Source organism: Tachysurus fulvidraco, chromosome 2 (genome assembly GCF_022655615.1).
Source record: "Tachysurus fulvidraco isolate hzauxx_2018 chromosome 2, HZAU_PFXX_2.0, whole genome shotgun sequence".
In the NCBI taxonomy this organism is placed as follows: domain Eukaryota; kingdom Metazoa; phylum Chordata; class Actinopteri; order Siluriformes; family Bagridae; genus Tachysurus; species Tachysurus fulvidraco.
In genome coordinates, this window is record NC_062519.1 from 23,443,815 (window position 1) to 23,459,764 (window position 15,950).

Sequence of the window (15,950 nt, forward strand, 5' to 3'; positions counted from 1 at the left end):
TTTATAGCACTAGGTTGGTCCATTTTGATGCAGGTGAACAAAGGCTGTCAGTTTCTTCCATTATATCAATTTTCAGTTTATTTCTGTATTTCAACTGTCTGTTCTTTTGTCACTCTATATGCTATAGGTAATTTGTTCAGATTCATTCAGTGATACAGTATGTCCCGTGACCCTTTCTGCAAGCTACTTCATTACATCACTAGGTGGCACCAGTGAGTGTACTTCTAGCTATTCTGCCATTTTTCAATCAATGAGTTCTTTTAATAATGGCAAGTTTTCAAGCACAAAGTTTTAGTATTATGATGACATTTTTACATATGTGTATGACGTTGTTTTTAATTCTACAAGTATTTTAACAAATAGCTATGTATCAGTCTTTTTTATGTATTTGTGTATAGGGGTCATGCTAAGAACAGCAAAACAACAGCACATAATGCTTGTCTTAATGCTACACAATTATCAAGTGCACTGTTTCTCTTCTTACTGAAAGGAGAGCAGACTGAAAGGACGGCATGCGTCAACTGAGCCGTCGTTAGTTAGTCAGCAGATCCATGTTTCTTCATGTAATTCGTAAGTTCTTTTCGAAAGAATTCAAGTACCAGTTTGCCTAATTTCTGCCCTTAGGCATTTATTTCTGGTGTTTTAAATGATGTCTGGTGTCTGGAATTGTCCATAGTGTGTGAATGGTTGTGTGAGTCAGTGTGCCATAAGATAGACAGAGTCTCCTGGGATAGTATCCAGGTCCCTATGACCCAGTAGGTAAGCGAATGGATGACTAGATGGATTGTATAGTGAGTTGGGATGTGAGCATTGCACTGTTACAAGTGCACATTACACTGTTGGAAGTTTTTAGGAAGTTTTTGTGTAGTTTGGATAACCATTTGTTGGAAATGGTGTTAAATAGACTTTTAGACTGAGAAGTGCTGTATTTGAGTGTAGTGTTGAGGGACACTGATATCTGTTAAGTGATGGTAAGAGCAATCGATCTTAAATTGGCTATCAGGAAGTCTATATTAGGATGTTATTGTTTATGTATTTCCCAGAATGGTGAACTGACTAGAGTAGTCATTTCAGCCAGATCATAGTGGGGCTCTTCCGACTCAAGTGCTTACCTTGTTGTCCTTCAACATAGCTGCACCGCCTGCACGGCTTTTGTGCTGCAGTGTTGGCTGGTGTGCTTGTTCATTGTGAGAACCTAAAACTAGAGACCTGCTTCAATGGATATCTGCATTATAATTTTTGTCTTGTGGATCTTACTCTCTTATGTAGTAAAAACTGTTATGTCTTAATAGTCCAACTATTCCTATTATATTACTAGATTTTCCCAGCACATTGACACGTGGTCAGTGCAAGGTGGTGTGAACAGTCAGACCGGCCCTGTTCACAAGAGTGCGAAAAGTAAAGCTAATACTGTATGTAGCTAACAGGTACAAAACGACCCAACAATCTGAGGTTTTAACAGCTCACAAACAGAAACAAAACAAAAAAAAAAAAAAAGGAGAAAAAGGCGGAAAATGTTTAGTCTGTTTAGTCTCAAGCCGCAGCAGTCAACCAGGGCATCGGGTGGTTGAAAGAATGTTAATGCCATTTCCTGAAGAAATAGTCAATCACCATGACCCAAATTATGTTTCCATGGAGTTAAAAAGGTATGGTCATAACTAAAACGTTATTAGAGTTATTCACACATTATATTACTATCAAATTCTACCTCACATTAGTAAAATATACTTAGATTACTTAGAAGACAAATAACTTGCTCTACAAATACACACAAGTCAAAAGCAATCAAAAGCAGGCAACTGCACCCAGTTTTATCTGATTTGGACATCCTCGTCCCACCTCATCTGACTCATACCGTACTACCACCTACATACAATGTAAATGCTTGAGAGAAAAGAACAGCTCTGACCTCAGACACCTGCTGAGAATGAATGTTTTTCATGCAGTTATAACCACAACTTTTAGGAAAATTTCAGATTTCTCAGAAGGCTCGTTTTGTTAGTATATACAGTCAAAATGTTTAGTTTCAGTAACATGCCCTGTCTACTATACTCTAAGTACACTCACTGGGCACTTTAATAGAAACCTGTGTACAATTATATAGTGAGCCAATCGTGTTGCAGCAGTACAAAACATTATACATAGATACATAGAGCTTTCATCAACATTTTAACCAAAAATTTGATCACGGTGACGTTTACTGTGGCATGGTTGTTAAAGCTAGATGGACTGGTTCAAGACCAGACCTTGCAGACACGATCTAGTCTTTTTTCCAGTCTTTAGCTGTCCAGTTTCAGTGAGTGTGTGACTGCTGTGTCCTCAGATTCCTGTTGTTGGCTGACAGGGACGTAATCCCAAGGAGTCTTCTCCTGTGTTAACTTAAGTTTGAGGTGTTGATACAGTATGACACTGTCATCAAACGCATTTCAACCTACAGAACTTCTGCTCACTGGACCATTGTGTGTAAACTCTAGACACTCACTCATGAAACTTCAGTAGTTTCTGAAATACTGCTGCTAACAACTATACTATGCTAATCACAAATTTTCATTAATTGCAGCTCTTGATGTGGATCAGTATGGTTTTATACATTGTCCTGCTGCAAAATAATGTCTGACTGCATAATTGCATAAACAAACAGGTTTATGCAATTAAACTAATGCAGTAAAATTAAGCAAAGATCGGAATATGTATGCCACGCTCTGATAAAAGGCACAGAATCCTGCGTAAATCTTTAAACAATATGGCTACGAACCTGCTGTTTTGCTTTCAACATTTCTGTTTTGAACATCGAACAACGATTTCTTTGAAAATGTAAAATTAAAAACTGAAACAATGTTATTCACAATATAATAATAAATGTTTATTTTTTATGGCTGATCGTTACACAAATAGGGAATAATATACAGTATTGTGTACGTGTTGATTGTGTATTGTTTTTTTTTTCATGCATTTTCAGTGATGAGAAAAAGTAAGTACACCCTTTTTACCCCTTTTTTTTTACTCAGCTGTTTTATGTATTCAAACATGATAAAACATCATCAGGTCCTAAAAATGAATAAATCTAACATCAGCTGATAAACACCACAATCCACTGTCATTATATACAGTACTTAAAAATAAAAATATCAGACCATATCATTTACTCTTACAGCTTTCAGGGCAATTAACAGTCATTTGCAGCCAGAAGCTAGCTAAACTAAACTAATGTACCTGAACTGCTGATCATTGGATAAATGTGGCCACTTTTATAAAAGTATATCAACACCATATGTCAAATGTTTCCTTATAAGACCTAAGGGTCATTCAAACCCATCGTCATACAGTGAGACGGATAACTAAGGAGGTCATTCAAGTCTTCTGCCAGTCTTCCAGATAGTGTATGGTCCAGCAAATTCACCCCAATGTCAGAAAAGTTTGATCAGAAACACTGCAAAGAACCCAAGAGTCATCAAGGGATCTGCAGGACAGGTTAAAATATTAAATGTTCTATTAAATGACTGAAATTACTGAAAAAATGACCAATTCTGGATATCCTCTGGAAGAATAGCCAGTAGAGAGAGTTTTTGGACAAATGACTAAACATGGAGCGTCTCATTATGCCAAATCATTCTGGAGGCAAATGTGAGGTCATCTCTTATAGTGGTTCATGCAACAGAACAATGATCCTCACCCCACTAACAGAATTACAGCTGAACGGCTGATTGACAAAATAAAGCTGGACTAATCAGATTTATAATCCAGATCCATCATCTACATTTTGGGCTCGGTTGTCTACCTTTGGGACAGGATTCATATTTATGTAGTTTCAAAGTATCTGTTTGTTTATTTGTATATCCTTTTGATGGCATGCAGTGTTGAAGGGACTGATCTTCTTTCCAGCGTCTCTTCGGGGCATCTTTTGTGTTCTCATAAATAGGAGACTCTAAAAAAAAAAAGAAACATTTTTACAGATTATTTTAACAACAGATTCTTAGAATGATCTTTTTCTTATATGGTCAGGTCTGATAATTGAGGACATGTAACTTGCTCTGCAAATACACGTTGCACCCCAGTTCTGTAACCACAAGCAGTTTACAGCCATGTTTTATCTAAATTGGACACCTCATCTGAGCATGACTCATACCACACGCCACCTACACACTAAAGAGCTCTAGCAAGACAAAAGCAGCTCTAGCAAGTTTAAAAGCAGACCTGACCTCAAACAGACGTTTTGCTCTGCTGTGCATGACTCTTTCACACACAGCCATAATACTGTAAATCAACATGCATTCATGACTGTCTTCGTTATATGGTTGTTTCTCTATAGGAACTCAAAAAGATACTAAACACAATCCTACCAGTGATGGTTTGCCATTTCAGAGAAGGTTCCTAGGAGAACCTGTTTACAACGCTTAGTAAATAAATGCTCAAAGAAGTGCTCTCTGAAGGTCAGTGTCATGCTGTATGACATATTTTAGATGCTTAGGCATGAGGTTTACCTTTTTTCCTCCTACGTATGAACGTTGTGATGATCACAGTTGTTATAATCAAAACCCCACCCGATGCCAAAGCTACCCACAGCCACCAAGTGGAAGGTTTTAGAGTTTCAGGGGCTGAAAAAAAGAAAGAAAAGAGAAACACTGTATAAGTAAAAGTTTATAAACTTAAATGTTGGACAAGACCATTTGAAAGCCACTGACTGGGACTAAACTCAGCTCCAGATCAGACTACACTCATGATTTGAGCTAAATCTCTAGTTACAGATGAACTAGATCTGGATGTATACTTATGAATGCACAAAAATCTAACTATAAAACTTCTATTTACCACAAATTGTTGTATTGCCCTCCGGATTACTGACTGGGGGTGAATCTGTAAATAAATAAATAAATAAAAACATGGGATATTATTGATTTAGATGTTCAATGTACAGTAGCATAGATAGTGTTGAGAGATATCACTCATGTTCTAATTAATGCTAATTAGATATTTATGAGTATAATGAAAATGTGTGTGGGTGTATGTATATAAATCCAGATGTTTTTAAACTCTTTTGAACCCAGCCTTTTTTTTTTTTTGCTATAATTTATAGTGATCATATACCTTCAGATATGTTGTGAAAAATTAAAGGATGGCATGAAGACAGTATGAAAAAGTAAGACCAGGTAATATTTCAAGGATAGATGTTGGAGATATATAGAGTTTAAATTTTTTAATTAACATTTTACAATTAATTTAAACTTTAAATTTATTTATTTATTTATTTGTTTGTTTGTTTGTTTGTTTTATTCTTATTTTTATTTATTGCTTCTTTACTTCTGTAAAGCTGTTTTAAGACAATGTGATTCATTAAAATAGCTATACAAATAAAGTGAATTAAATTGAATTTCACAATAATTAAGCTTTTTGTTTTAATGACGGTGGATATTCTGGTTTAAGTTTCACATTCATAGAAACTGTGACTTGACAAAATAAAGAAATGTAAAAGTTGTTTTTTTTATTTTTATTTTTTTTTTTTTATTTACCAATTTTGGATGTTGGACTTGGGCTCTGAGGCAAAAACATCCCTAGAAATAAAAGCACAAGTCATTTCAGAGTCTAGACACCAGCACAGAGAAATGGACTGGTCACACAGAGCACTTATGATGTCACAGTTTGGTTTTATGTTCCAGCACAAAGGCTCTCCCACTAGTACAATGTTGCTTGCTCTCTGCACAATAAAGTTAAAAAAATTCTACATTTTTTTTGTTCTCCCTCATAGTAACAATTACAATTGCATTATATCATATTTTTAATTTCAGCATTATTATTAACAATCACTTTTAAGGTCATTTTCCACAACCAGACCTCCATATACCAGAGAATAATGCATTCTCAGCTTAGCAAGCGAGGCGTAAACATTAGCTTTCATGGGAATATATTTTCTGAAAAAAAAAAAATAAAATAGTAGGAGAACAGCATCTGTGCCTTGCGTGAATTATTCTGTCCAAAGTCATATCACCTAGTTCAATGAATTGGTGATGAAATTTTAGATTAAATTGAAATGGCAGAGCTTTTCTTGTTATGGCCAGTACATTTATGCTCTGGAATATGGTCCAATTTTGGGTTGGACTACAGCTTTCCCATCATCGGATAAAAAACACACAGTTAATAAACATTCACTGGCCCACAGGATGATGAAAGTCATGACGGAAGCCGGAGGCATGCAACTCTTTGAGGACTGGTTTCTCCTTGTAGACATTTCTGAGGACTTCCAATTCTGGGTTAATGTTACTTGGGTGTTAAAACGTATGTTCTCAAGGCTTTACAGGACACTGGCTAAGATTATCACTGGGCCACATCATTTATTTATTTTTTGGGGAGACTAAGACCAGTACCAGTGATAAGTCCATGTAAAAATGCCATTAATTTAGAGACTATTCCAAGAAAATACAAAATGCATCTCATTTCAAACCTGCGCTCAAGTCTAAGAAAAACTGAATTTAAGTCCAATACATTTAGTTTTGCTTGTTGCTTGTGGTAATTGAATGATGCAATAATGCAGCATCTTTGCTTGACCCTTTAAATTTTTTTATCTTGTTGTTAAATCCTTAATCCTTTTCAGTCTATTGGACAAAAAATTTAATGAACAAAGTTATCCATCAAACAGGGCCAAACCGTTTTAGGCTTGAAATGTTAGGCTAGAAATATCAATATATTTAATAAATTTATATTTGGATTATCAGAGGAACCCGAATAATTTCAACATATATTCTAGACATTATCACTTACTAGGTTGTTGTTTGCCATTTAACGTTATAATTGTCTAAATGTAAATTATGTTGAGATATTGGAATGCTGATGAAGATAATTAAAATTAATAATGATGATTAAATGAAATTGATTTTGGATCAAAACTCAAATGTTATAGGACCATTACAGGCTAATTAGCCACTAACTCAGACTAAACTCTACTCCAGATGACATCACTAAGATAATATCATGACCTAAATCTTAATAAGTGTATAAAACTAGCTCTGGTACAGAAGAAATTGCTCTGACTGTGTACTAATAAATTCTGACTAAAGTATCTGACTATAAAAGCTTCTATTTACCACAAGTTGTTGTATTGAACTCCAGATTACACTCTGTGGGTGAATCTGTAACAGAGAAACATGAGATATGTCTTAGTTAGATGTTCGATTGTGAGAGATAGTGTTGTGAGATATCTCTCATGTTCTATTTAATGCTAATTATACAATATACAGCATGCAGGCTGATGCTTTGCACTGTCTTTTGTCTCACACTGTTTGCACACGATGCACTTTATGTGGCAGCTTATTTTAAGACCTTAGCTTTGTGTTCTTCTGTGTAGCACCGTGGTCCTGGATAAACGTCGTCTCATTTCACACTGTACTGTGTCATCTATACATGGTTGAAATGACAATAAAAGCTTCTTGACTTCTTCTTCTGAAGTTTACATTTACATTTACGGCATTTGGCAGGCTTTCTTATCCAGAGGGACGTACTGTACAAAGGTGCTTTGAAGAATACATGACCACTGTTTCACTCGGTTACAGACTTATTAGCATGTCCTCAAACTGTACAGTTTTTTTTTTCTTGACTTCTAGTCTTTGTTATATTCCACATTTATAATTTAGGAATGTTAAAGCCATATTCCATAAATGTTTGTGCGTATTTTTATGCTTGATTTCACTCCAGCGAGTCGGAGTCTGTCACTCAGTGTTGTCTAGGATCTAGAAAGAAATTTGTCCATTTATATCCAGTGCAAAATAGTAAATAAAGACTAAAAGGATGCATGAATAAAGATCGTTGAGATAACTTGATCGTTGAGATAACATTGATAACTTCCATCATATACTGTATATGAAATAGTACTTACAGATCACCAGTTTAGATCCATTGCTTTGTTCAGTGATGAGTTGAGGAATATCCTGTATGACATTACAAAAATACCATCCCATGTCACTGAACGTAACATTTCTAATCGTCAAATATGAAGCAGTCCTTTCTTTGGCTTCATGGTAACGACTCACATTGGAAGCATTGGATGAGTGGATTTCTATCTTTTTTTGGTCCTTAAAGTCAGAAGTATTGCTAAAATACCATTTTACTTTGAGTCCATTAATGTCTGAGTAAAAAGTACAGTTGATGGTTGGGTTTGATCCTAAACAGGCAGTAACCATCGTGGGAACCTTAGGTTTAATAAGTGTCCCTGGATTAATTCCGGCTGCCACTGTGGAGAAAACCAAACACGGAGAAGAAATGAAGGTTTTAGTCCACGTTTATTTCAACTTCATGTTTTTATAAATTTATTTCCTCAATCACTTGAATCAGTACTATAAATTATTGAATCTGACAGAAGTACCTGATTATGAATTTGATATCTTTTGAATTGCATACACATTACATTCAATAATTGTTTCTGGTGTATTTTACAATATTTTACCAATATTTTGACTTTCTTTAGAACAACCCTAGGAATAAGCACAGCAAGCCTTTAAAAATATATGAATTCTAAATTATGATTACAAAAATGTTATTCTCAAAACTGATGTAAAACAATGTAGATAAATCTAAAAAATACAGAGTTTGAGTAAATTAGGTCAAATCATCAAACCCATTTGCTATTTGTGTGGAACATAAAAATTGACATAAAACATAAAAAATATAAAAAATAAAACATAAATAAACAGGACATTTTTTTAAAGTTGTTTGAACACAAATTACATTTTTTTTTTATCGAATTCAATTATTAAAATATTAAGCACATATTTATTATTAATATTTAATATTGGCTCTGGCTTTTTATTAAACTTTCTACACTAAGAATACTAAAAAAAATTATTATTAAAATAAAATAAAATAAATATAAGAAAGAAAGAAAGAAACAAACAAACAAACAAACAAAAATTCTGTGAAAGTAATGAGCATTTCCATTTATCTTGTATGGTTATGAATGTAAAACGTCTGACCTGTGAGCAACAGCAGAAAACTCCTGTTGAGTAAGTAGTCCATTTTCCCTGTGAAGTAGTTCACCCAAAATGCGAGGACCTTTTGAAAGTTCCAGAGAAAAGTACAAGAGAGTTTCTCACCTACATCACCGAAAATATCGGTGTGTGAAATGTCTGTGCTAGTTTGTGAGAGTCGAGTTATCTAAGAAGGTTCATGTGAAACCCTGCTGAAAACCTAAAGCAGCAAATGAAGTGAAGAGGAAGCACACAGACAAACCACTTAAACCACCAGAACAACTATGAATCAAGCATAAAAATAAGGAAAATGTCAGCATGTAGAAAACTTTTGTAGAAAAGTGTTGACACTAACATAAAGGAATGTAGTAGTAACGAGAGGATCAGTTTGAGTCAAAGAGCAGTGAGAAAAACGCAGTGTGAAAAGAAGTCAACCAGACAAAGGATGAGAGCCAACAACTATATAACACCTGGTGTAGATGAACCTCAGAAGCGTGTGTCATTTAGCAAAATACCACACACACACACACACACACACACACACACACACACACACACACACACACACACACACACACACACACACACACACACACGCGTGCACACACACGGCCGCCCGTGCACGCACGTTCAAAGTCTAGCTTTCTTTCCGTCTCATCATAAAACCCATGCACCCAAAGTCATGCAATGTACTGTAAACAACATATACATTTCTTTAATTTGATGTTTTTACTGATCAGAGACTAACAAAACAATCCTCATATCCTCAATCCTCAAAATGATATAAATTCATTCGTGCATCATTTGTGCACGCAAAATAAACGCTTTATGCTCATTCAGTTTTTGAGATATTAATATTATATGATCTTTTATGGAGCTGTCGTAACTCAGAGCCCGTCTCCAAGTCGACACATCGCAGGGTGTCCTCCTCTCTTAGACGTTTTGGTTATTAAAGACTGTTTTAGTTAGACTTAACTGATAACTCTATAATTACTACAAAAAACACTGAGAAAACTCCTCAGACCTGGATGAGAATGAGCAAACTTCTTTATTGTGGTCAATCAGCCAACAACCTCCTTACACACCTCCACCCCCGAGCCCCAGATATCTTCTCAATATATACCCTTGCGCTCCTCCTCTTTGGTTCCCAGTATTTCTTGGAGTCCCACGGTGCCATATCACCTTATTTACCGGAATCACCTCCTATGTTTTCTAAATACACTGACCTAATTTCCCCTTATTTCCCATCACCTTTTTCCCATATGCCCATTTATGGATTTTCCTCCCCTTAGTTCTCAGGACCTAGGTCTGTGAACTAATCTCTTTTTCATTCTACATAACAAGTTATCGCTATGAGCTAAGGTCTGAGAAACCTGGTCTTCTTCATTCTACATAACAATTTATGAGCTAAGGTCTGGGAACCAAGGTCTACTCATTCTGCATAACAATTTTGTATTTGTTATTACAAATGTGCTCAAAAGAGCCTTACTTCCTGGTCACAGTGGAGGATTAATCCTTTTTTACATCTACAATGAGCAAGTTTCCTCATTTCATTTCTTGCTATGATAAAAGTTCTTGATTATATTGGTTATGTTGTATTACTGTTTTTGCTAAGCCCTTGCTGTTATAACGTTGCTTTGTATTTTGATTTTCACTTCCTCACACATTGTTGATCAGAGAGCTCAGACTGACTAGGCCTGACAGCACCGAATCTGGTTACTTTTACTAAGTTTATGATTACAATAAACATCTTTGGCCTACAACATCGCCTATGTCTTATGACAGCAATTGTAATATTTTGCAAGGCCTAATACTTTACTTTGGTTATAGTATTGTAAGGAATAATACTTTAATTATTTCTACTAAGATTTTTCACAACAGAGCCCCACTTACTGTACCAGACTATGTTTAAGGGCCAGTAGACGATGTTGTCTTGTCAGTCTTTTTTTTTGGTGCTTCCTAATTTCAGTCGTTTACATCCACAACACTGGCAGTGATGACGAGCTCCGATGACTTTTAGCGCTTCAATTGCTTGCAACAATTGAATGACCAGCAGGAAAATCGGTTTTGAATTGTGATATGCTATAATATGTTAAAAATATTTAACCATAAATATGTAACGTTGTGGGGCCACGGTTTAGTGGTTAGCACGTTTGCCTCACACCTCCAGGGTTGGGGGTTCGATTCCCGCCTCCGCCTTGTGTGTGTGGAGTTTGCATGTTCTCACTGTGCCTCGGGGGTTTCCTCCGGGTACTCCGGTTTCCTCCCCCAGTCCAAAGACATGCATGGTAGGTTGATTGGCATCTCTGGAAAAATTATCCGTAGTGTGTGTGTGTGTGTGTGTGTGTGTGTGTGTGTGTGTGTGTGTGTGTGTGTGTGTGTGTGTGTGTGTGTGTGTGTGTGTGTGTGTGTGTGAGTGAGTGAGAGTGTGTGTGCCCTGCGATGGGTTGGCACTCCATCCAGGGTGTATCCTGCCTCGATGCCCGATGACGCCTGAGATCCGAGAAGTTCGGATAAGCGGTAGAAAATGAATGAATGAATGCCATGTTGCTTGCAACCTGAACTGAGCGGATGTGACATTGCCATCCGAAAAAGAATACAAACTGTTAAAGTTGTTCTCGTCCCATTCACTCGTCCCAGGTGCCATGAATAGGAATGAGCTGAAATGTTTTATTTTACATAATATTGACCAGCCAGGTGTTACTAATGGAATCATCATCAAGAGTCTTGACTACCTCTATAAAAGCTGATCTTCTGGCAGTTTGGTGTTCAGGTATGTATCTATAGCATACAATGAAGATAGAAGATCAATGATGACCTGAACAGAGGTGGGAGTAAGTCACACATGTGCAAGTCACAAGTAAGTCTCAAGTCATGAATGTCAAGTCAAACTCAAATCAACTCAAATATTTGTCAAGCAAGTCTCAAGTCTCAGATTTGTGACTAGTCTGACTCGAGCCAAGTCATATGACTCGAGGCCCCATGAATAAGAAATTTTCACTGTTCTTCAATCTGGGAAATGTTAGACCATCTTCAAACATTTAGAAATTTAGCATTCTACTGTAAGAAGAACTGTTTAGAAAGAGAAAAAGACTGAAATATGAGGGTGGAAAAGGAAAGGTGGATAGGAAAAAGTCCTAAATTTCACCGCATGTGTTCTGCAACAATATACTTTGGTTTGACCATGGTAGAGATTTTTGGTGATCATGCACACTACCATGTTTGGCAAGAACAAACACAACGTATTATCACAAGCACCACATGTTAACTGTCAAGCATGGAGTTAGAGAAGTGAAGAGGTATCTTAGCTTGTTTTGAATCCATAGGTCCTGGTAAACCTGCTGTCATTGAGACAGTAATGAACTAAACCTGAATATTCTGAATATATCTCAAGCACAGAGAAATCTGAATGTCTGAAGATGAGATGCTCGAACGGCTAAGTCAAAGTTCAGACCTCAACTCTATTAAGATGCTGAGGCTGATCTTAAGAGCTGGGCAAAAATGAATGCCTTGTTCAACAAACAAAACATCTGTAAACATCAGTTAAAGGTGGGGTCTCCATTATTTGAAAGCCAATGTTGACATTTGAAATCACCAAAACAAAACGCCTGTAACCCAAATGGGTCCGACCCCTGTATCTATAGCTCTGCCCCACACATACACCAGACAAGTATAACCCAAGTATAACCCAGACAAGTATTATGGCAGAACCTGTTGAGGCAGCTGATAGAGGGTAGATTTTTATCAATAAATGACCTCAATGAGTAATACTATGGTAATACCAGTGTTGTATAAAGTAGTAGAAAGTAATACTTGAGTAAAAGTACAGGTATCGTGCTAGAAAAAGACTTTGGTAGAAGTGAAAGTCACCTTTTAGAATATTACTCAAGTAAAAGTCTTAAAGGATCTGATATTTACTGTATTTAAGTATCAAAAGTCATTTTCTGATATTTAATGTACTTAAGTATTTGAAGTAAAAATAAAAAGTAAAATTTCAGTGATTTTCGGTAGGCATAAGAGCAGGGGCGGTTCTAGGATTTCATCTTTAGGGGGTTTTAGCCCTCAGTGAGAATTTAAAACAAGAAGAGTTTTATATGATATATTATATGACTACATAGTAAGCCAAAAGTTATGGTATTATTAAATGGCAAAAGTGGACACCAAACTTTTATGCATGATGTAATGATGCCAGTCTTGAATCAAATCAGTTCATGTATGTGTGCATTCTCTACTAACAGTGTATCCAATGAATGCAGTCATTAATAAACAAATATTCACAATTCAAAGACCAAATCAATAAATGTTATTTTTATTTAGTACTGAATGGATTGTTTGCATTAATATTTTGTTTGTGCTACAACTCTGGTAATAAGAACAGTGAAATTTCACTGCTTTTGTTTGCCGTCTTTGTGGCTTTCCGCCGATTAACGTTATAGATAAACGCCTCCAGCTCTGACTGTGCGTGCACGCTGCGCGTACCTGTGCTTCTCCGTAGAATCAATCTAGGAGCAGTGATTCGCCAAACCTCCCTTATTACAGTCACACACATTTCTTCTGAGTTTATTTTTTAGAAACGAGTAACGAAAGATGCTTAGTGGAAATATAAGTGCTTAGTGGAGTAAAAGTATACATTTTATCTAGGAAATGTAGAAAAGTGAAAAAGTAAAAGTGAAAGTTGACATAAATTTAAATAGCGAAGTAAAGTACAGATACGTGAAATTTCTACTTAAGTACAGTAACGAAGTATTTGTACTCCGTTACATTGGGTAATGGGGTAATACACAGGGTAATACAAATATGTTTTTGTAGTACTGTGTGTTGTACCGTGAAAGGTTTAGCTCCGTTTCAAGCGGAAGATGTTCAGTTCTCTCCAGTGCTGGAAAGCTGATCCTATATTAACACGGGTCCTACTTCTTGCCTTTTCGTAAGCCTTTCTTCACTTTCTTTCTTTGTTTTTATCCGCCATGACCACCCATATTGACAAGACACGCCCCTTTCTGCTCATTGGATACACGTTAGTTTTGTTTTTGTTTTGTTTGGCGGCCCAACGCAGTTTTCTGAAGCATTTCTCAAACAACGGAGACCCCAACTTTAAGCAAAGATGTAAAGAGTGGGCAAAAATGTGAGACTGATAAATGTACAGAAAAGCTTTCCTTCAAATAATTGTTGCTAAACGTGGTCATACATGGTCTTGAATTAAAAGACGTCCCAATAGTTTCCCACTAATATCTGAAATTGTTCATATTACCTAAGTTTATTTTTCTTTGAAACAGTCGGTGAAGTCATTTAGCACATTTAGGCACTGATTACTAAAAGCACAGCCTTAAAAGAGAGCATACTTACTTCTTCCCATGACTGGATCATTTTCAGTTCAGTTTTCCTCGGAAATGAAAAGGGAATGATTCCATTTCAGTTCCTCTAAAAGATACCACAGCTATACACCTAGCCACAACTAGCCTGTATATTTAAAACATAATCTCTGATAAAAGATCATTACTGCTAAATTGTAAAGAATATAAATACATTTCTAGTAGTATGTAAGTGTTAATTATCACTTTGATTATCAGCATCATCCTCATCATCCAACCATCATTTCTTTACTTTCCTGCTCAGCAGTAATAGCTGATGTATTCAGTTAAATTTCCTTGTTTAAATTATGCCATTTGCATATGACATTATAAAATTTTGTTAATAGTAATCTGTACACAGTGTTTTAGAGCTAGCACTATTATCGGCCCGACACGATATCACATTGCAATGATTACCAGAGTTAGCATGCAACACACACCCATATCTCTATGCTGAGGAGTGTGAACTTGAGCTAGAACAATCAAATACCACAAGTTCATGAAGGACCTGTTTCAGTTTTTTGTTTTACTGAGATTTGTAAGTGAAAAAAAAAAGCGTTGCATGATTAAATGAGAGCCTGGAGCTCTTCCAAAATTCGGCTTGCCTCTCGATTCTTTATCCACAACCTCAAACACCAGGTTCTGCAAAAGATGTGGAAACCTGCCATTTTGGAAGATTCAGGCACATTTTGGAAGAACAGCAACAGAGCTTTAAAGCCCTCCAGCAGGAAGCAGACAGAGAGTCAGCGGACACACCAGAAGCACCTGAGGTCCAACACATCTCCAGCTGTATCCCCTTTCCACCCCTGATGCTAAAGATCTGGAGGCTTTCTTGTTCTTTTGAGTCTTCAGCAGCTGTGTGGTAAAGGTCAGAAGAGTTATGGGATCTCCAGCTCCTTCCCTTGCTATCAGGAATAGCCCTGCTATTGGTCACCTTCCCCTTCACCAACATACAGCAGCTGAATCATCTCTTTGGACCAATTCAGTTTGGAATATGTCAGTGATGCTTTAACAGGATTTTAAGAGCAAGCTCATTCTAACCACTAGCTGTCATGAAGTTAATGTTAGTTAGTGAGGAGTCAGCCACAGATAAAATACAGTATAAGAACTATGTTGAGATACAAATCAGAATACAAAAAGCACAGTCTTGATTATGGTGTTCAAACCACGAACAAGTATGAAGTCAGGAGTCCAATTGTAGCACCAAGTGCCAATGCCAAGGTCAGTGAGCTTGGAGCTCAGCTTGGAATTGTTGACAGTTTTAAAGGTCAAGCTTGACTACAAACCTTTGTAGAAAGGACATCATTTACATTTACATTATCACAGTGTCATGCAAACGAGGATGCTTTCTGAGTCTGGTTCTTCTTCTAACCTAGGAGCTGCTAAATATACAGGTGGGTCACGGCATAATGGAGTTGCATGGTGATGCCCTCCTCCGTTGACCTGTTGGCATGGTAGGTAAATTGACACGTCTCAGCTTCGATGCAAGGTTCCATGTTTCCCTGTTCCAGGCAAGCTCTTGATACGTTGATATGTTTGTAGTCTATGAGTATTTGGAGTATGAGGGTCAGAGATGTCTAGGTTGTTAACTAACTACTCTCAGCTTAAGCTTAATGATCTGTTTTACAACCTGAACTATGTTTATCTAGTG

At 36.5% G+C, this 15,950-nt stretch overlaps 1 protein-coding gene across 3 annotated transcripts; it reads right to left on the reverse strand.

Moving 5' to 3' along the window:
* Positions 1 to 2,841: 2,841 nt before the first annotated feature.
* On the reverse strand, positions 2,842 to 10,017 carry LOC113646124. 3 transcript variants are annotated; one of them, XM_027152143.2, is made up of 7 exons: positions 8,958 to 10,017; positions 7,865 to 8,218; positions 7,077 to 7,121; positions 5,508 to 5,549; positions 4,810 to 4,854; positions 4,482 to 4,595; positions 2,842 to 3,925 (listed from the first exon to the last, which is right to left on the reverse strand). In XM_027152143.2, the coding sequence occupies exons 1-7, from the start codon at positions 8,998 to 9,000 to the stop codon at positions 3,750 to 3,752; spliced, it is 819 nt and encodes a 272-aa protein (XP_027007944.1). In that variant the 5' UTR covers positions 9,001 to 10,017; the 3' UTR covers positions 2,842 to 3,749. The 3 variants fall into 3 exon arrangements, with proteins under 3 accessions (XP_027007944.1, XP_027007945.1, XP_047659698.1); XM_027152144.2 differs by lacking the exon at positions 5,508 to 5,549 and having other exon boundaries at positions 8,958 to 10,014; XM_047803742.1 differs by lacking the exons at positions 4,810 to 4,854; positions 5,508 to 5,549 and having other exon boundaries at positions 8,958 to 10,016.
* Positions 10,018 to 15,950: the final 5,933 nt, after the last annotated feature.